Source organism: Nothoprocta perdicaria, unplaced genomic scaffold (genome assembly GCF_003342845.1).
Source record: "Nothoprocta perdicaria isolate Ctin4 unplaced genomic scaffold, notPer1 scaffold_422, whole genome shotgun sequence".
NCBI classification, from domain to species: Eukaryota; Metazoa; Chordata; class Aves; order Tinamiformes; family Tinamidae; genus Nothoprocta; species Nothoprocta perdicaria.
Window position 1 is genome coordinate 100,632 of NW_020455669.1, and position 22,911 is coordinate 123,542.

Sequence of the window (22,911 nt, forward strand, 5' to 3'; positions counted from 1 at the left end):
GCAACTCTTGACCAGTCTGCAGCAGACCCCAACAGGTGCTCATGCACTGCTGTAGCTGTGGGGAGGCTGCCAAGAGGTCACCCAGCAAGAGCAGCCGGCCTTGGCACCTTGTCCTTGCCCACGGCACAAGGCTCAGGACATGGGCAGAGCTGCCTCCAGGATAGAGGTCCCCACATACCGATCTGCTCCAAGCAGCGCTGCCCCTGCACAGCCACACACAACCAGGCATCAGAAGGAGAGCCGGGAGGGGTGCTCTGTGAAAATTTCCAGCTCAGTTATTAGACTTTGCCACACCATCAGTCTGATCAACCAGGGCCAAGACGACACTGGAGATGTGTTAGATCAGGTTTTTCGGGCTTTACAGCCATGATCTCACAAAAATAAACACTGAAACAGAAGGATGGGCTTCATGAAACGGACACTATTCCCCATACAAAAATTTCCCCCAATTGCTAAGGTTTCATTTCAGAAGAGGCATCTGTTCAGAAAGGAATTGTATACTCTCACCACATGCACATTTTAAGGTTTCCTTCCCAAGACTATCAATTAACCTAATGTGTACGCACACGAGTCTCAGTGAAGCCGTATAAATTCCCAGATCTCGCAGAGCCACCTGCAGTAATACAGGTAGCAGTGCCGGAGACCAGGCAAAGATAAAGCCTACGAGTGGGAGCAGTTGGCGAGCACCGCGCTGTGCACGTGTGCGTGCATCTCCGCATGCACGTGCAGCCAGCACAGAACTGCAGCCAGCAACGTAATGCTCATGTCGCTCTCAGTGTTGTATGACGATAATAATAAAGTAATTATTTTGCACTTTTTTGGACTTACTAACCAGAAGCAAAAAGTTTAATGCATTTTAATTTAAAAGCAATTTGCCATGCAGCAGAAAGAAAAGGAACACATAGATTGTTGATGGCTTTAATGACAACCGACACCTTTAAGGTACCTGTGGGTGTACCTTTGTACTGTCAGTTCCTCCTATTGATTTTCCACTTCCTTTTGAATTACCGCTCCCTCTGGTCTTCCCTAGTCTATCGAAGGAGAGCCGTGACCAGGCAGTGCTCACAGCACTGGTAACTCCACCATCAAGGCACTGGATTTCAACCATCCTTCTCTGTAGCTGTGACACCATTAAGTGCAACACACAGGGGTACAAGGGAAGGCCCATCTGAAAGGAAGACGTCTCCTGGGGACGCTGAACGAGCCCAGGTCCTCTCACCTCCCATTCTGCAGCACCTGGGCACCTCTGTGGCCTTGTGTTGGGCTCCGCCAGCCTGTCAGGCATCTTGGCGGTGGGAGGAGCCCAAACCCAACACAGGCGACTCCGTCTGGACATCCGTAAAAACACTTCAGGTTCTTTCTTTGGCTGGAGGTGGGGCATGATTTGACATACTGCCCCCTTTCTTTCTGTTCCCAACTTTTTTTCCCCGGATATATTTCATATCGCAGGTGGATCACATTTTTCTGCCCACGTTGTGCCTTCATTTCTAATGCTCCTAATAATGCTCCTTCCTAATGCTCCTAATGCTAACTAATGGGGACCTCTTTACATTCCTCAACTATGTCAGCCCCCAGTGAGATATCACCTAACAACTGCAACCAGATAATATTAGCTTTCTTTCCTTGCCACTGCTCCGGTTATTTTGCCAATACGTTGCCAAAAAGAGTGAGTTATTCTCCAGTCCTTGAGGGCACAGTTCAACACAGCTGCGTTTTGCCTCCTGTTGTGGGGCTTTCCTATACAAAAGCGAACAGCTTCTGACTTTGTTCTTCTAGGGGGATACAAATGAAAGCATCTTTTAAACCCAATACTGTGAAGTAGATTTCTGGCTCAACTGCTGTTGCTAACAGTGTAAGGGTTCGCTGTCACCATCAATCACTATTTGACTGAGAGCGCTTAGATCTAGTACCAAGTGATATTCCTGTGACTTTTTGACAGATAAAATCAGAGTTTTATAGTCTGACATTCTCACAGTTCTTATTTTTAAAATTTACTAATTATCAGTTCTAGTCTGATGCAGGCTTCTAACTTTGCCGTCGATATTGCCTTTGTCTCACTGACTTTACCCCTGGTTTTAATTCCGCTCTTACTGGTTATGCTGATTCCACTTTCCCAGGCTTCTCAGTTGCCCAGAATAAAGGGTTCACTGTGCTCGTGCGTGTCCAAGGAGGTGGCTTCAATCTGCTTTGACTTATCCCCAGGCTTTTTTGTCTCTGATAATTACTGCAACATCTGTATCTGTTTCCCAAGCACTATTTTTCAATTACACACTCAAACTTTATTTTGATCAGAAGTTGTTTGTGCTCCTGGGTTATTTAACAAGTCTCTTTCCAGCAGCAGCAGCAGGGGTCATTGTGGCATATATAAAAATTCATGTGTGAATATCTTTAACACCCAATTTCACTTTTTATCAGTTAAAAGAAAAGGGTTTGACCTCTCACTTTCCTATGACACCAATTACAGACATAGAGAACTCACTCCCTGGTCCCTTGAAGCCATACAGTATCAACTATCTTGCTCCAGTATCTACAATAATGTAGTTATTTCCCAGCCTTGGTCCAGCTCTTCCACAGCTGCAGAAGACAGGGCTTTTGACCTCAGACAGACTGGAAAAAACAAGTCCTCTTGGATATTAGTATCAATGCATCATACTTAGGTATGTTGATAAGTAAGGTATCTATCTCCATATCAGGTTTTCCTTTCAGTCTTTAACGTGTGTTGTGGTGCCCTGCCTGATGCATTGCATGGGGGTTATGCTGCAGCTCACTGAGAAATGGTCAAGGACCTGCTTGAGTAATCACAAAAGCTTTAGGGGCATTTAATTCTAGAACGTGCTGTTGTATGTAGATGCAGTTAGTCCATGTGCTGGTGCGTTAGCTGAAGTCCTTTATTACCCACATTAAGCTACTTTTAACAGACAAAAAGTACATAGCCTTAAAGAGGAGGGAGGAAGCATCACCACATAGAAGCAGCAGTCCAAACCACAAATACCTACCTTGGGTGAGCAGATCTTCCTAGCTAGACTTCAAGCTCAGCGATTTGATAAACCTCCTTACTGGTTCTGGGGAATTCAGAATTAGTTCTCTCTACAGTGTGTTTGGCATGATGAAATACATTTTGCAGCAGCAAAATCAGAAAGCAAAACTTTGTATGGAGTTCAAGCTTCATGAAGATAGAGAAGCAAATTTTCCTCCTCCTAAAGACATTTTCTAACGACAAATGTGGTTTTGAATTATTTTTATTAAGGCAATATTTACAAAATATTGTAAAAGTGTAAGATTGGTTCAGCTTGCACATGATAATGGTACAAAAAAGTTACATCAGTACTGAAGTATAAAATTTTCATTTTAAAATTACCGAAAAGCACACCTTATCAGGTATTTTCCTGTCCAAATAAATGTACATATGGAATTAAAAACAATTATGTTTTCTTTGTGTTTTAATAAAGAGAAGGGATCATAAAACATTCATCTTTTTTTTTGATCCACAGTAAATTTCTCATAGTGAGCCTTTTAATGCAACTACAAAGTATGTTATTCTGAAATTGTGAGCTCTACACTGATTAGAACAAGAAAATTTTTAAGGATGGGAAAACTAAGACATTTCTTCAGATTTATATTAAGAGTTATAAGATGGGAAACGTACTGGTTGTGAAAAATTTCAAGACTGCTGCTGTGATGATAGTGGAAAAATGATCACTTTTTATTTTTTACAAAACACAAGTTTTCTATCACATGATTTTGATGTTTTTCCGTCAAAATTTACACACGTTAAAAAAAAAAACAACAGGTTTTGGTACATTGCTAACAACATGATATATAGGCCTTTTTGTTTTTTTTTCATCCAATGTGCATGATACTAAAGAGCAATCCTCAAACAAAAGAGGACAAAATTGAGGTTTTTGCCATGGACAAAAACTTTATAAAAATGTTATACAGTTAAAATACAAAATAGCTATGTTACATGTCAGATTAGTTAGTAGTAGCATTTGAGGTTTCTGGAGACTGAAGAAATTCATAGGGATCATGAACCATGTCTTGTTGCTCTCCAACGCTCAGATGAGAAGGGCTTCCTATAGAAAATGAAAGAAAAACAAAAACCTTTTAAGTGTACAGAATTCTGTACTTTTATATATAATATATATATGCATACACACACTAAAACATTGGCAAGAAATTTTTTTTTAATGTTTTTCTAATATTTTTTAGCAAGACATTTAAATGATACTTAAATTGTTAGGAGCATTTTAGAAAAGAAACCACAAGATTCCTTAGTAATTTGGACCCTTTTTGAAGACATAGTCAATATTTTCACAGAATCACAGAATCTTCAAGGTTGGAAGGGACCTCTAGAGATCATCTAGTCCAACCTTCCAGCTCAAGCAGGCACACCTACAGCATGTGGCATGGGGGGGTGTCCAGGCGGGTTTTGAAGACCGCCAGAGAAGGAGAAATTTTATTGTGAATTGAAAAAAATATATTAAAAGAAGATCTAACTTACTGTTATCCAAACAGCATCTCCTATCTTCTCAGAAAAGCTACCAAATTATGACGTGGTGGGTTACCCTATCACCCTGTCCTATGACTCTGGTGTACAGTTGACAACAGAAGGTCAGTGCAGAATCTCATCCGTTTACTGGGTGCACGTAACTGTGCTGAAGTAAAATAAACATTATCTGCTGCTAAGGAGATAATACAAGGGCATACTGTAGTCTGCCAAATACCACATTATTTCACAGTTACGTCAATCACGCTTAATCTGAAGTAACTAGAAGAAGCGTTTTTATTTCCATAGCCAAAAAATATCATCTTAGTTGCCCTTATCACTCATATTTAAAAATTGAGAGATCCTGCATTCTGGACACTGTTTAATCACAGAAATAAATTACATGAAATGGCTAAGTTAAAAGCTAAGTTTCCATACAACTTCAATTACTGAAGGAACATTGCTACTTCTGCGACGCTAGTGACTTTACCAAGATGATGCTGGTCTCTTTCTGAAGTATTGGAGAGGGAGCTCAGATTGGATGATGGCCGGGATCCCACTCTCTCGGCTTGAGCCTCATGGAGGTCTTGCAGCAGCTTAGTTGTTTCATCCAAATGGAGATGGCCATCATCGTGATCAAGCTCCTTCTTCACCTTTCCTAAGGCCACGAGTTATCAACCAAAACCAGTAGTTAGCACATGGGATTTGAACCATGAATGACCAAGCTACAACAAATACATTTCTGAATAAATTATCAGAAGTGTTGCCGGTTAAACACGAGCTCAATCTTGTACCTTCCTTTTTATTTCTAAAAGGCTTCAGATCTGTTTTCAGTTTCAGGAAATGCAAACTGAAACACATTTGGAGAAACTAAGAGATGCAGGAAAGAGCCATGGGAAACGCTGAAACTGAACTGATTTTCTCCAAGTTGCCCAGTATTTAAAAACTATGCATTCAGTTTGTCTTGCTGACCTGTCAAGCTGCAGACAAGAATATGCTCAGCTTACAGTAAGAGCGAGGAGGTTATATATGAAAGATAACTCTTCTAAAAGAGTCAAAATTGAACACATCATCTAGGGAGACTGAGAAATCCTTTAAAAACTCCATCTCGTCCAACTGTACTCAATTTACAGTAAGGCAAAGAAAGTTGAGAACTTTAAATTGCAAGTATGTGCCATAAGCTGTTCTTTCACCTGGGGAGTTAGGAAAACAATGAAAGATGCTTATGAACAATGTATATTTGAAACAGCAACCAAAAACTGCCTCACTTCTTGAGGACAGTCTATCCAATACTTGACTTTTTTTCTTGATCGGTATTTTGGAATAGTCCAAGTGGTGCCATAATTAAGATTGATATGCTCCCTACTTACGTCCCAACAGTCATTTAAGAGGACAGTACGGGAAGCAGTAACAGTCCTGGGCGACAGCTCTACACTGATTCCGAAACTTACATTACTATGAATACATAAAAAACAAGGGAAAGTTTCAAAATGTGATGCATAAATTCTGTTTTCTCAATAAGAAAGGTTAGCAGGGCTAGCAGAGGGTGTTTCAAATTAAAAACTGAATAAAGTTGCACCCCTCCTTGTGCCAGCCATAGACTTCTATTTACGTTGACTTGAGAATTACTACCACTGAGTACTCATTCTTAGCAAATCCAACTGTTACTCTGACTAAACATTACAACTAAATTGTAATTGATGGCTTGCCTATTTAATTACTCACCTAATGAACTTAACATGGATATATCGAGAGAAACATCTGAATATGGTTTCATAGAGAGAAAGTCCAAGTCAGAAGCATTATTGTCCCCAGAAGATTCACCAACCTAATTAAAATATAAGAAACAGGAAGACTTAAGACCAGCAATAGTAACAAGTCACAGTAAGTAACAGTGTGAGGTAAGTGTTGGATCAACACTCGTTATAAAAAGCTGGTAGCACCAACACTTGGGACTGGAACTTCCTAGACCGAGCTGGCCAGCCTGCAGCTCACAGGCAGCTCAAACGTGGTTCTAGGACATTCTGTACCACTAGCCTGACAAAAAAGATCCAGGAGGGCATCTCCAGGGTGGTCTGAAACTTTCACCTGAATCACCCAGGACTGCCGAAAGCAACTCTAGCAAATCCTCTGCACCTCAGCTACGTGCCCACTTCATTCTTGTCCCACCACAGAAGGCCAGGGCAAGCATTATTAGCGTCCCTGCCATGAACCACTTCCAGAACTCATTTTTCCCTCATCTTCCCCCCAAAACACAGATGATGTTTCAGCATACAATTCATAAATCCCACCTCTATATTCAAGACAACATCACTTGGAATGGACTCCACTAAGTATATCTCTACACTTTTAGATAATGAAATACAAGCTGCACTACAACCATCTAATTTCTTCCATATTCAATAATTCTGTGCAAGGCAAATTACAAGCTACTACATTTCACAACACATTCTATCAGAATCCCAGGTGCAGAAATAGGACATACAGTGTTTGACACAATCGGGTATTTTTAGCAACTGCATGAATTCCCTTGATCAGTCACCTTCTAAAGAAATACAAACACACATGTAAGAAATAAGACAATACTATGAAGTATTTATAAAAATTAAATCTTCCTGGCATCTGCAATGTAGTAGTTAGAATGCAAAATTATGTCCATTGCCATGAATCATACCCTGCATATCCTCTGTTGTCACAGTTTACAAGGTAACACTTGTACCACCTCAGGATTTGCTTAGAGATGTATTTCCTTAAACCCAGTTTTCTAACAGACATTTTCTAGACATGTGGAGAAAATGGTAAATACCACTTTTCTTCCCCTACACTATTATAGCAGAACAGACCTCAAATATTCATCATCACCAGATCAGCAATCTTTCAGATTCCTAGCTGTTCTTTCAGCCTCAGGTTACACATGCTGCATTAAACCAGAGATAAAGGACAGTCACTAACCAAAACAAAATGTATTCTGTAGCACCCATTCTAATTATGGAAAACTTATTGCAAAGACTGAAATTTTAATCCTCGACCTCACAGCATGCACATCCATGCACTGAAGCAAAATGAATGTGCACAGCACGCCCATCTTCTACACATAAACTACTTTACCATTATTTGTTTGGAAGAATCCGGACAGGTATTCCGCAGCTTGTGTTCCTCTTTTATTAGAACTGGCAGAACCTAAGGTACCAAATATTACATGTTAGTTTTTACCATTTGGCAACTTGGACTAAAGTTTCTTAACTATACTTGTAATTCATGCAATTAACCAGTTCACCATGATCAAATTTTAGGTCCATTATAGAACACTGCTCCCTTTTTTTGACGTTAGCTTAGGTCTTCCATAGCAGATCACTATATATATATATATATATTCACATAAATTAACTTGGAATTAAACAGGCTAGTTTAAAAAAAAAAAACTATATAATTTCTATTTATCAATCTTTTCCTGTAAATAACAGGAATTAAACATATTCCACATTAAATAAAATTTGAATACTGGAACCCCAGAGAACATCATGTTCTCTTTACAAAAAAAGAAAAGAAGAAAACCTTTTTCCAGCAACAAAAAAACAGAGTATCAGTATAACTTACTTTAACTTCATCCAGTGGTTTTACTGGTATGTTTCGCCTCTAGAAAGAAATAATGCTACCAATTACTTTTCTCAGTATAGGCAAAAGGTGTCTTTTACACAACATTAACCAAATTCAAACTTCTCACATAAACTGCAGCTACAAGACATCTGATCTTTTCTGCATATCTGTAATGGAACTACAACGTAAAGAGTGCTGTTTTGAATCATTTTACTTAGGCTGTTTCTTCTGGCCATGGACGTTATGTTCAAGCACAATATATTAGTGATCAATATATTAGTGATTAGTGATCAATATATTAGTGATTAATACAGCAACTTCTGATATCCAGCCATTTACAGCTGCACTTGCAGAGGCATTCCTTTTCACTTAAGCATAATAGTGCAAAATTTTCCAGTGTAAAGCAGCATGGCACATCACTACTGAAACACGTTCAGCCACACAAGATCTGGACACATTCACAAATGCTTCAACAGTCCCAGTGTAAATAGGCACTGACCATTGAAGGACGTTCAAGGAATTCTCTTTTGGAGCAAGATTCATAGAACATGGCAGCAAAAGTGTTATGGGGGGTGCATTTAGTAATACTAAATGCATTTCTGGGAAAAAAATCCTCCAGACTTAAAATGGACCTCTCAGAAAAATATGGTTTGGGAAATGAACTTAATTTTTCCCTTTAAGCACATGACATGTATTTTTAAGCACATGATAAGAATTTAAGAGTTAGCATCATGACATACAGGTGCCAATAATGTGATATCATTCTATTCTCTAACACTGTTCCAAAGTCCAAATAATAAACCTTCCGCAACAAGCACATTTTATATTTTAACAGAGAAAAATTTAACATTAGGGTTGTGCTCTACTCAGGAGGAGATACTCAGGGCCATCGCTCAGTAGGACCTCAAACAAGGACCTCAGCTGGTTGGTCCCACCCCTCTGCTGCATCCCCCCAGCTCTTCCTTTCTGCAGTCACATTGTGAAGCAGATTGCAGAGTTGATCCATATGGAAAAAAATAGAAAGAAAAAAGAAAAAAAACAGAAAGGTAGTAACCTTTCAATCAGTAATTAAATGAAGTTGATTACTTCAGTTTCTAAGTTCTGAGAAGTGATTACTTGAGTTTCTAGTTTGGTTCGCCACCCGGCTGCACCAACAGCTAAGCCTGCACAACTGGTCAGGGCAAGAGGAGGGAGGGTTGGGAGGACAGACAACAAACTGGCACTGGAAAACAAAGCATTTCAGACTATATTAACAAACAAAACCCAGCCCATCCTTGTTTTCATGAACCTGTGACATTTCAGTGCATCAGGGACCCACCTGCTTTAGCTGATATATCGTTTTCGAATGATCTCCACTAGTGATCTGGTCCAGAAGATCATCCACTATTTTCTGGCTGTAATTTCCAGCATCCTTCACAAATTCTTGTAAACTAGCAGGGAGATATTATCAAAAGAAACATTTTTATTAAAAATGGAGGTTATATGACATTTTTCGCCTTGCTCTTTTACATTCTAAATAAGTTTTTTTTTTCCCCCAAACATTTAAGAACTTTAAGACTTGTTTTCATTTAGTTTATAAAACAAAGTTTTAGAGCAGGTTATTTTTAAAGTAAATTTTAGAAAAATCAGAATTGGCTGCTCTTAGTTCTACATTCATTCCAAATTGCTTTTCAAAAAACTGCTCTGAGAAGTTAGCACTAAAGAAGTAACTCTGCAACAGAATGCCCTGCCAGTGAGGACGGACTTACCTTAAGGCACACTGTATCCCAGTTTCATCACCGTATGCTGAATACAGCAGTTCCATTTCATCCGATTTCAGATCATGAAATATAGAGTTGTTTTGCATGGAAAGTGCTGTGCTTGCACTTGTAAGAAAGGTTACTAGACAGTTCAAATAAAGAGATGACAAATGATCAGGAGAAGTGTAAAAATCACTGGAAAAGGAAGTTTTTCAAAGCAGGTATATGAAGTTTGACTGGTCTGTTATTTAATTCCCACCTATCACTCCCTAAATTCAAGGACAAAACTTCTGAGTTTTTGCAAAATGAACAATTATTCCAAGAGTATGAGCAAGTGCACCTATGCTGTCAGGGGAAGGAAGGAAATGAGAAAAAACAAAAAACAAAAAACCTAACTGAAAAATTGTTTTCCAATTATAGATTTGGGTTTTTTTGTGTGGCTAATTCACAGTTTGCTAACGAGTAGATTAGAAACTATTAATCGGTTCATAACTATTAAAACTACAGTAGCAACAGAATAAAAGGCAAGTTTTAATTGAATAGCACTACAGCAAGTGAAAATAGTGACATCTTATAAAAGTAGCAGTTGCTCTGCAAAAATTATATTCTGCCACACTAAATAGGGGAGTTTCACTAAAATGCCGAACACTGATCAGTGAACTCCTAATCTCATCTCTCAAAGTCAATTTAATTAAACTCTGTTGAGAATTTAAATAATACTTTACAAAATACATTGGGATAGGGGAATGGAATGCAATCTTCTTACGTCCGGAATTTGCTGGAGTACATAATTAACACCTAATTTAAAAGACATTCTGTAACATTTACCTTTGTTTCTTCGTTCATCTTTAAAGCCCAACGTAGTGAAGCCAGGTAATAATTTGCTTGACAGTGAACTGAGATCAACTGGGTGAGTTTCTTCCTCTGTAATCATTTGATATAAAAGAAAGTAGTCATTAAAAAAAAGCAAACAAAAACCTCATGTATTATATATTTAAAATTTACTCATACTGGATGTTATTTTTCAAAGCTGACTAGTATCATCTGGCTATACAAACTCAAGCATAATAAAAGAAACTTGTTGAGTAAATTACTATTATAGTTGTAGCATTTTTTTTGGTTAAATACTAAATAACTGCTTCATTAAAACCTATCAAAACATTTGGAATGTGCTTTCATATGGAAAAATATATATTTAATTCCGTATTTAGGACACCTCCCATGGCTCTGTTACAGAACTTAATGGTAATTATACTCAGTTACTAAACTGTAGAAAGCAAATACCTAGCTCTAATCTTACTAGGATTGAAAAGAGTCTTAACAAAAATTCTAGTTTCAGCATTAGCTGCAAATCCAATACAAGTAGTATAAAAGGGAAACCAAAAAGATTCTGGAGCACAGAAGCATCAAGAACCAGAACTTTACTGGACACAGCAAAAGCTTGTTCTGCCGAGCTTACCACCTGTCTAAATTTTCAGGGTGTCATGATTTCAGAGTTATTAATCACATTCATTTTATTATTTCATTTGTTTAGAAGCAGGTAACTGAATGATGGCATCCAAAATGCCCGATTTCGCTGTCAGAACTATCTGCTACAAGTTTAGATAATAAAAGAAAAGCAGTTTAGACAATAGCCAAGATACAAGTTTCCATCTCCCAAATGGAGTCAACAGAAGTCTGACTGGTCAAAGAGGTCCAAGCCTTCACCAGTCCCAGTAACAGCTAACCTGGGAATGACTTCCAATCTCAAAAGCTGCAGAGGAGGAAGTGCAAAATCAGCATGTCATAAAGCAGCATAAATGGGACACAATTTCATTTACTGTCAATTTTTCAAGACTTCTGCATTTTGAGCTCAAGACTAAAAAGAGTAGAAAGCATAAGAGAGAAAAACCATCTAGTAGTAAAACCACACCGAACAGATTAAGGAACTACAGAAAAACAATTAGGCAAAATTTGTACGCTAGAAACTTAGCTGATAATTTAAATTTAAAAAATGCATACAGAAAATGACTCTTCCCCTTCTTGTATCTATACTTTGCATATTTAGGCAGGACAACAGCACTTTCATTCACATTTATCTAATAGATTTTAAGATTTTTAAGATGAAAACTTGAAGGGATAAGAATAGGTTGGAGACCCTAAAATCTAACTATCAGGGCAAATGCTGCAAAAGGTTTTTTCTTTCTAAGAAGAACTCATCTATACGACACAGGATCTATATGTACATTGAAGTCTTAAAACTCTGCTAGAACATAATCTTTTAAAGAAACACTTCAAATGGTGCAAGACAGTTACCCTCTGCTTCTGGGTCAGATGAGTTGACTACACTGAATAACAGAGTTCCATCTCCATTCTTTTTCAGATAACCAATCTGTAAACAGAAACAGCAAGATTAGAAGCACTATCATAATTCACAACTGCCCAACCTCAAAAGAAAGAGAAAATTGCTTATACAGCAAAAATAAAGTATTTTGGGATAAATTCAGATTCTTCTTCAGCTATATTCATTTTTAACACAACAGCGAATCTAGAGTCTCAAGCATTTCGCATGCTCCAGCAAATGCTAAAACCACACATTCAGAGCAACAGCTTTTCTGTCATTAAGTACGACTCCTCCTCTATTCTCCTAAGTCAGATCTAAAATTTGCACCCAAGATAAAAAAAGTTCCCATTACCTCCTTACGTATTCTAGACGTAACACACTTTCTATAGCCACAATATGCAATCTATCTCACTACTTACTTCCAAGCCTACTCTACTCCTTGCTTTCAAACCTCACCCACAAACTTCTCCCACTCTAAGTATTTTTGTGAAGATACTATCAGATTCTTAAAGAAGTTCTGTGACAGTGAGCAGACAACATGTAAATGATAGTAAAAAGACAACCAGAGATCTGGAAGACAGTAGGACACAAGTATCTGAAGACAGAGCCACAAACTGTTGCCACAGTAGAAAATTAAAATAAAGCTGATAATACAAACTGACTACATGTGAAGCATACAAAATATTCTCTCTTCTCAATAGAGAAGACAGATACAATCTCCCTATAGAAAGACAGCCCTTCATAAGCCTTCAATCTATCTCAGTTTGCTTTCATTCTCAAGTGGCACCAGTAAGAGTACGTGATGCTATTTTAATCATTTTTAATCCTAAAGGTTGCAATTAAGGCAGTCAGAGCAAAGCCTGAGCAACATTTCATTGTTTTCTGTGGGTGAATTTCTAAATACGTTTAACACAATATTTAACACAACCTCCCTAAAATGGGTTTCAGTGAGAATTAAATGAAAGACAGTATCCATGTTTGTATTCCGTGCAGAGCACCTATTTCCCAACCTAGATGGGCTCGGATAATAAGCACTTAAGGCTGCTTCCTGTGATGAAGCAAGCAGCGTTCAATAGCAGCAACAACACAGAATTGTGAGCTTGATCATGCAGTGGACCTTGCTGTTGGGTAAATATCGATTGATCCTGTCCCGAGCTTCATCTGCTGCATGCTCCACTAGGGCCAGGACATGTTCTTCAGCAGTGCTATCTGTCAGGCTGCATGCATTTCCCTCCGGTTCAAAGATGCAACTAAAGAAAAAAAAATAGCAGTAGTTTTAGAAATCAAAAGACAAAACAAAGCACTGAATTCTGGGGTTTCTAGATAAAATAATTAGTCCTACTCCTCAGTCATTAGGTATTTTCCTCTGTTTAGCTAAGAATTTCTCTCTGTATAGAGATTCAGATTTGATGCATAAGAAGCTTTGCTGCTAAAGACAACAAAAAGAACACAGGGTTAAGTTATGTTACAAGAAAGTGTCTTTAAAATGTTTTGTTCCATTGAAACTTTGAGAAAATATGCACACGACCAAAAACTGTGGAACAACTGGCTGTCACATTCTGCAGCACACCGTGAGGGGACCTGAGCAAATTTCAGAATGGTGCAGAACTCTGGAGAGCTCAGAAATGAAGGTGTCTGTGTGATCAAGTCACTTCTCAAAATAAAACGTAGAAGGGTCCACACTGCTTTAACACTGCTTGAAAATGTGGCTCTTCCTCAGCTTTGGGCTGTGAATTACAGAGGCAAAAAAATATCTACCATTAGGACCAATTCTCCCCTCCACATTCTCCTTGCATCTCAAAAAAAAATATAGAGAGTAATTCTCCTACAGATTCAAAAATTTACATTTTTAAAGCGTCAAGTTAGCTAGAATGACCAAATAATTACAAGTACTAAAACTAAATAAACTTTGAAGTTTAGGAAAGTAAAAGCAGTTTCAAAATTGATTCCCCTCAAAACTGGCTATCAGGATAGAATTAAAAATCAGTACTTCTCAGCTGTCTGATGTACAGTAAGTTACACCTAAGAAAAGAGGAGCAGTAATACATTGCTGGCAGACTCAATTCTTTGCTCTGTTAACTACCTGCATTGAAGATGGGCACATAAAAGGTGGCCAAGTACTAAGTTACTTCTGTAACGGGGGTTACCTAAGAATTAATCAGAAAGGAAAACCTGTTGTTCTGGGCACCATATAAACCACAGGATACAGATTCTTTCTGAGAAGATGCTATGATAAAGTCAGAAGTCCCATTACCAAAAATGGAACTTTCGGTTAACTTTCTATATACAGTCCATTAAACAAAACAAAAACATTTTGATAATCACCAGTAAAATAGTGACAGCAGCTCTTGTTTCTGAATGCTGACATCAGAGTCAGAAGCTTGCAGGATGTATCTACACGGCCAAATTACTCAAAACATGACCAGTGATGTTCTACTACAGTTGGAATTTTTGTAAAGTGTGTCGATTAAACTCCAGTTGATATAATGCTCTACAATTTAAATTCCGCACTTAGGATATCTACGCAAAGATAACATTCACTCAACAGGATGGTTTCCATGTAAATCATAGTTTCCACAACTATTTTTTTTTATCATTGCTGTAACAAAAAAAAAAAAACCTCCAAAGTTTTTAGCTATCAAAGCATGGTTTTGTGACAAGAAGCTGCATGTTTTTATAAGACAGCCCCTGAACTAACAATCTGTTACAAAGAAACTTCTTAGATGTCATCAGGAAAATATCATCAGCTCCAGAAAGATGTACCCTGATACATAAGACTTCAGTTAAAGAAGAATCTTTTACTAATTTGGGCTACTTGCCCTCCAGCAAAGGTCCTGTTCAGATTCTGATGCACCTAGGCAATTCATAAGAAAATAAATAAATAAATACACATTAGTTTTCCATATATTAACCACAGCTTCCAAATCAAATTAAGCTATTTACTACAAAACATATTTGTGGTTATGTTAAAAATGGAAGAACATTTAAAACCATCATCCAAAGTAGCTACTTATTTTATGCAAGTATAGAGAAGAAAATAACATATATAATAAAAGTTTAAAAGATCATGCAGTCAATTCCTCATGAGGAATCGCTAGATTGTTAAGCTCTTTAAAAAAAAGTAAAATGGCCATTTATTCTAGGTGAACAAAAGGTGCTACAAGGAATTTTTTTTTTTCTTCAGTTCTTTGCTGCTTTCTGGTAATTGAGAAGATGCAAAACCCAGCAAACATGTCACTTAAAACCGTTACCTAATAACTTCTTTATTTTGCTTTTTGGATTTCTTGGTAGTCTCTGCTTGTACAGGAACAACTTCAGGAACAGGTTCCTCAACTGCTGTGTCTTCATCACCCAAAAGAGCTGCCTGCTGAGAAAAATCCATGTCCTGCATAAACGACATGCTGCGCTTCAAAGCTAACAGCCGTTCCTAGAATCAGAAAGGACAGAGCGGCAGGGACTTAACCTTTCCCTCATAGCCAAGATGCTATGATAATGGGATGGGATGGGAATGGCCATGGCCTTATTTTGTTCTTAATGCCTCGTTTCCAATGGCGATGCAACATGATTTGGTCATGGTAGCATGGCATCAGAATTCCTGCAGCCCAACTATCAAGAGAGAAACAAACAAAAAAAAACTGCATATGCAAAAGACAGCCACCTACTTTAGACAAGACTTACCACAACAGAACTGCATCACACACACTCTCTCACACGCACATGCAGTAGCTTGAAAAATAACTCTTTTCCTGAGTAGCAACTGTACATTACTAAGAGGTGTGTATGTGTGTAACCCCTGAAACCTATGATTGCCCCCACCCTCTTCCAAAAAAGAGAAACTTTTACTAATGTAGTGAGTAAAACTTGTTTCTGAAATGAGATTCTGTTTTCCAAGTTTCAGGCAGAAGCAGGTTTTTACAGCTGCTTTAAGTACCTGACTCTTGCTTCCCCTAAAGTACATGCAGACTTCATGCAGGTTCAGAAATAAAGGGGCAGTTGTAACAATAAATGCTATCAAGCCCTTAAATGTAGCAGTACTAACAGGCACTGCCATCATTAATGACAGATGAATGAAACAATGCTCATCGGTGTTATTCCTTTTAAGTCTGACCACCCCAAATTGTTTTTAATAGGTCTCTTACTTTGCTCATCATCTTAAAGCCTGTGTGCAGTATCTTCTTGGCTAGCTTGTAGTAAACAGTATCTGGTCTGTTGTATGTCATTGCATTATCACACATTAGTTTAAAATCTGCCTGTAAAATACAAAACAAAAATACTGGTAAAACATCAAACTCCTTTTCAAGTGACTAGCAGATCTGCATTCCATCAAGGCAGATCTGAAAAGAACATTCACCACAATATTTTAATAACACTGACAAAGGGTCATGGAGCAAATGCAAGCCAAACAAAAACTAGGACTGACTTCTATAGGTTTGAGCCCTTTTTACTTCATCACAGTGTTAAATTTTGCTTGGGATTTTTTTTCCTTCCTATATAAAACAAGAATGTCCTGAAATACCAAATGTAACATTTCCATCTTCTACAAAAGGTCCAACTGGAAGAAATGGGGAAATCAACTGATGGTGTTTTTCTCATCTTTTAAACTGAGATCAAAGAAATGCAAAAAGACATGAAAAACATACAAGGCTTCCTATATATAATTCTAGCTGTAGCAATTTCATCACTTCTGTAGCAATTTGATCACACTTGCACATCTCTACTCAAAAAAAGAGGTGGGTTTGTTTTTGTTCTGCAAGTAGGAAACAGCCTTCCAGCCTTCCTTGCATGCAAAGGCCATGCCCAATTGTCTTTGCCCTTATATGGTCTCCTTTCATATCTGCCAATTTCAAACAACTTTTACTGATGCATGTTGCCAGAAGAAACTGCACTGTACACTGATCCCCAAAATTTACTGTAGATTATAAAAATATTTTTAGAAGTCCTTTATTACAGTGCACGTTAAGTGTGTTTGGGTTTAATTTCCTGTTTTCTCCCAGGAATGTCAGTGCAATGCTCTCCGAGCCATTGAGTAGTTTAGCAGTTGCCATAAGGTCCATAATAAGCAAACAGATGGACTGAGTTAACATTTGCTACGCTGTCACTTCCTATGGCATTTAAGTCATCTGCCTTCACTTAAGGAGAACACAACAACTGGGAAAGCAGGGTGGAGAAGCACCAAACTATGAGCAAAGAAAGCTCTGTATCTACTAATAGACTTGGAGATGCTGCAGAGAAGGATACAGAAGTCTCCTAGTTGCTCAACTTTGAAGCAGTCCCTCTTTTTTTAGCTGCAAAACTGATTTTTTTTTCAATGGCTTTCCCCTTGCAATAACAAGTCTATTGGAGGATTCCCCTTAAAATTACTGGCTTGTGACTGGTCTCAGCTAATTGTAGTAGTAGATCTGATGAAAAGACGAACCCTCTGAGCTGTACTTGCTTTAGGGGACAAAAACTTAAGCTTCATTTCTATATTACATAATTACAAAGGCATGAGCGTAATTAGGGACACTTAAACTCCTAGAAGAAAGTCCAAGTCTCTGTGTCAGTGTGAGATGAACAGACTTTCCCAAGTACTAACTGCTCCTCAAAGTATCAGGAGAAGCCAAATCCACTGGACATAGTCTATCTAACAACACCGTGATTTTCATATTTTTGGATTGCTCCCCCCAAATTCCAGTCACCATCTCAACCTTGCCTGTGTCTGCATATAGTCACTGAATACCAATTCAATCTTGCTTTCAAAGTTGCTGAATAAAACAACGCAAAAGCCAACAGAATTTAGGTAAAACAGATTTCTGACAGCAATGCTATGCGAACACTATGTTCACTATTTCCTCTAAAATTCCACACCATTTTTGAAAAATAAGGAGGTTTTAACAAAAGAGACTGGACCTTGTCGAAGCATCTACAGTAAATATAAGCCATTCTTAGCTCATCTTCCTGGACCTCTCAAAGGAAGAAAAAAAACTACCAAGCACCAACGCAACACTCAGCCAAGTTTACTGTTATTATCAACAAAACCCTAGAAAACAATAATACTGAAGGCAGCTATGAGAACTACATGAATCTATTTAAAAATAAATAAAAATTCTTTCCTTCCAGGATCAGGCAATACCAGATTTCTTATTGCACTGTCTGTAAAACCACAATGCACCCAACATGGTGCATGTTTTTTGCAGACATGTAAAAAAAGCCTTATAATCAATCTAATCAAGACCAGATTAAATTCCATACATATGAAAGCAGACAGATAGACAGACAGATATTCCGGGTCTCTTTAAACAACTTAAGTGCCTGCAATATTGTTTTTCATGGGTTGATGTCTAGCGTCATGTGTCCATGTCTACGGACTTCACAGCAGAACTACCGAGCAGATTTTTATATTCCCCAAAAACTTGGTTAATGGTATGAGAATAGGAGACTAACAAACATCAAGCTTCTAGAGTGAAAAATAAACAAGATATCCATTATAATGGGCAGAATGCACAGTGGGGTTAGAATTCTTAAGCAATGCACATTAGAAGCCTTTCTCACATAAATTATTTTAGAATTAAACTTTTAATTTAGAATCTTAGGTTAACTACCAAATGGCTCTGAAGTAACTAAAATCTCTATAAATTCACCTTAAATTCAGTGACTGATTTGTATTCATTTGCTGTAATTTTTTCCTTCATAGTACCAAAATCCATAGGGTGTTTTATGATCATGGAATACCCAGGAGCAATGGCATCCGTGACTGGAAAAGCAAAAAATCCATGAGGGTCTTTCCTAAAAGATAAATTAAAATAGTAGATTTAGGTTTATGTTCAGAAACAAGATTATCATTATTTTAGGCTATACTTTTAGCATAAAATGAATAGCCCTAGCTGAAACCAAAACACATAAAACCTTTTCACAACACAGAATACTTGAAAAAAATCTACTATGAGAGTAAATTTCAATTAAGAATAGGTAGACTTTTTGAAGACAGATTCAACAAGGTCTTGAAATTATTCTCTTGTATGCCTTCTGCATCTCCATTTACACTCCAAAGGGATCTTTCCACTTCTCTGAATAATAATCTCTTCCAATCTTCTTCATTAGGCTTTTGTCACTCTTAAAACAACTATGCAAGTTTAAGACTTTGGAATTAGTTCCAAATTCAGCTTATTGCTATAGAATAAGAAAAGGAAAATGGAAGATTTCGGTAAATAAAAAATAAGCACTATAGCATTAACATCTTACAGCAAACAAGAAAATCAAAGTGGAAATCAGTAGTGCAGATTAGTCCAGGCAAGCAGTTATTAATCTAACTTTGCATCTGACACAGGATACATATTAAGGCAATAAAATAAAATAAAAAACATGAGCAACATTCCACCTTTTAAGTCAATAAAATTCACACCTTTTAAAAAAATCCTAAACATATTCTTTAATATTTAATGAACATGTAACAGCAAAGTCCTCCCCCAACCTCCTCCTCCCCCCCAAAAAAGTTAGAATTGCATATTTGCTAACAGTTTTCCTCAACTAGTGCCTCCAATATTCATTTCTGCCAAAACCTACAAGATCTGTTATGGTTGCAAAGGCCACCATCACTATTATAATTAGTCTTTATGCATTATTTCCAAACAGAAGAGCAGATTAAGATGTTCTGAAATAATACATCTAAGGTTGCACTAGACACTATCCATACAGCTGTTGATCTCCCATGCTCTAATACCTTTGAAGCTGGCGAAGAAAGTGTTCCAGTAATTGCTGGATGGGTGTGCTTTCATTTTCAGCTGTAATTTGAGATGGAAAAAAAAATAGGTTAAGTGCAATGATACAGAAATATCTATCTGTAATATCAGTAGCACAGGGAAAATTACAACTTGCACTGATCTGAAGGTCAGTGAGATATGGATTTTAATGACAACAGAAGCACATGAGATAAATCTCTTTTTAAGACTATAGGTAACCGCTTCCACTCCCTGATTACTTACCTAGTTTTAATCACATTAAAACAGGTATACATTAAATCAGATGTAATACTAAGTCTATAATTGGTTGTCATTTATTCTAACAGGAAAAATGAGACTTGGCAGCTCACATATTGTAGCTGGAAGGTCCTCACTTGTTATAACTATACTGATAAAACGCTGCATAGTTCATTTACTCGTTAGAGTAAATCTAGGCTATTTGTTTCCCTGAGATTTAGATTAACCTTCTCAATCAAAAAGAAGAATAATGCATAGATGCAGATTTGCTGGAGAAATAAGTGCAGATTAAGGTTTTACTTGCTGTACAGATTCATGTATGTAGTGTTTATTAATTAATTGCCTGTTTGACACTTACATGAATCACAGAACCATCAATAAAGACTGCCTTTGATGTGAAGGTTGAAAAACGAAACAAGAAATAACCTACAATCTAGAACTGAAACTCAAATTCTTCATCATGTCAATGAGATTTCCATCCTGAGCTACAACAGTCAAGATAAATACTTTAAAAACTGTATTTTTATAAGCAGACGGAAAATAGAAGCCATGTCATTTTTAATATATCTTCTTAGTTTAACCAATTTTCAGTGCTCCATTACATTAAGGGGCAAAATCTGCAACCAGAAAATTTCAGTGACCTTTATTAGGCCACCCGAATGGACACAGTCCTCAATTTATTATGCAGTCATAATTAGAATATTCCTCAACAAATGACTTGTCCACTCAACAAACAGTTTTAAAGACAATACAGGTAATCCTCCTAAAGACCCAACTTTTTGCTATTAAGCTACATTTCAAACACAAAGCCTTTGAAGCATTATCTAATACAATGAAAAATGTTAAAGTTGGCTGTAACCAACGGTTGGAGAAAATCATGGCACAGTCCAAAGGGATCAGAACACAAAGCTTACCATACACATCTGACAGATGTGTTGCCTAATGATGACAGTTATAAGATTTGTAAGACAAAAGCACGAGGACTAGTCTTTACCGACACTCTATCACTACTGCCACCTTGTGATGAAAATATACTCAAATGAAAATATCACGCAGATTATGATTTAAAAAATAAATAAATAAATAAAACGTGCCTTGAACTGAAAAAACAAATCCTAGTTTCAGAGATTCTGGTCATACTTTTGTATAAGATATAGTGGAAATGTTAAGGGTGTGGAACTAGGGAACACTAAGCACAATGACTCTTTTACACCAGTTTTATTCTGACAGTCAGCTGTGGCCAGAGGCGTACGTCCTTGGTATGACCCAATCAATCTCCTCAGTATTAACTGATAATTATGTTCCAATGCACATGTAGAAGTCATGATGAAAACGTTCACACACTCCTCACCTGGCTGAGTTCTGCAAGCTCGGACAGGGCGATCCGGAGGAGGCTCAACCTCCACCTTCTTTCCTGGATCAAAGTCGTCAGTTTCTCCCTCAGTGTCACACTGCTCTTTTTCCCTTTTCCTCTTTTTCTCTTCCTAGCATATCAGGAAGAAGACAATTAAAAAAACTCTTTTTAGGTGCTTGGAAAATCCACATAAAAAAGAAAAAGACTTTTTTTTTCATTGGGACTTCTCAAGCTCTATCCAAGCCACAATATGTAACAACGTGGTTGAAACTACACTGAATGCATTCTCAATTCTCATTTCTTTTTTAAAATATCCTTCTATTACCACTAATTCCAGTTATTTTTGGCCTTTTTGTTTGTGCTACTGTTCCGTGATTAGAGGCTCCCCTTCTCCTGAAGAGGCTGTTTTCTGTGTATTTTTATGAAAAACTGCACGACATCTACAAGACCAAGCAGTGAGCCAGCAAAGAACTTACTACACAGTAAACAACTATCTGCTGCTGTCATTTCATCAACATGCTTCCATTGTCTGGTATATTAAGCAGGAATGAAAAAAAAAGGATATGATAATTCAGGATGCCCGCGTGTTCCTCATCTGTCAACAAACTGTCAAATGGGGCTGTCCTTTACATGGGAGCCATAGAGCAACACACACGGGGCTTCCTGCCTTTTTGAAGTGCTGTCTCCAAACATGAGCTTCTAGCAACACTGCGATTAAAATAAAATAAAATAAAATAAAATAAAATAAAATAAAATAAAATAAAATAAAATAAAATAAAATGTTTCTTGCTCTCTGCACCAGAATCTGCACCTGGGAAGCAAGCAAGAAAACAACTCGCACCTCTGAAAGCCAAACGCCACCGCTTACCTTTCTTTTTCTCCTCTCCTCATCATCCAGGTGCTTTTCCTTCTCCTTCTCCGACTTCTTTTTCTTCTTCTTCTTCTTCTCCTTATGCCGCTCTCGCTCGTGATCCGACCTGTCATCGTAGTAGCTGGAATCGTGCCCTGACCCGGACAGCTCGGTCACTTCACTTCCCCCCACCTTCAGCACCAGCTTCAGGGGCTTCTCCAAGGCCTTGTCGCCATAATCTAAACCCAAGGAGCACACGGCAAGCTGAGGCGCGCGGAGCCGCTCGCCGCGGCCTCCCGCGCGGGACGCGCCCGCCGCTCGCCTAAGATGTCGGCCGCGCCGCCGCCGCCGCCGCCGCGCCCGCGCTCACCGCCATAGGTGGTGGCCGAGGCCGAGCGCCACTCCGCCTTCTCCGCCTTGTGCTTCTTGTGCTTCTTGCCCATGGCGCGGCGCGGCGCGGCCGCCCTCGCCGCCGCGCCTCCCCCGCCGTCGCTGCGGCCCCGCGGCGGAGGAGGAGGAGCAGGAGGAGGAGGAGGAGGAGGAAGATCCGGGTCGCGGGGCGGCGCGGCGGCTCCCCGCGCTTTTACGAAGAGGCCGCAGGGAGGCG

The 22,911-nt window shown here is 38.3% G+C and overlaps 1 protein-coding gene across 1 annotated transcript; it reads right to left on the minus strand.

The window, feature by feature from the left end:
* Nucleotides 1-3,781: 3,781 nt before the first annotated feature.
* BRD9 (bromodomain containing 9) lies at nt 3,782-22,770 on the minus strand. The gene is made up of 17 exons (XM_026046155.1): nt 22,675-22,770; nt 22,323-22,543; nt 21,452-21,584; nt 19,845-19,905; nt 18,766-18,910; nt 16,285-16,395; nt 15,397-15,572; nt 13,263-13,395; nt 12,118-12,193; nt 10,651-10,746; nt 9,832-9,964; nt 9,402-9,513; nt 8,084-8,122; nt 7,595-7,666; nt 6,212-6,314; nt 4,977-5,144; nt 3,782-4,073 (listed from the first exon to the last, which is right to left on the minus strand). Exons 1-17 carry the CDS (start codon nt 22,745-22,747, stop codon nt 3,973-3,975), a joined length of 1,953 nt encoding a protein of 650 aa, XP_025901940.1. The 5' UTR covers nt 22,748-22,770; the 3' UTR covers nt 3,782-3,972.
* Between the last annotated feature and the right edge of the window lie 141 nt (nt 22,771-22,911).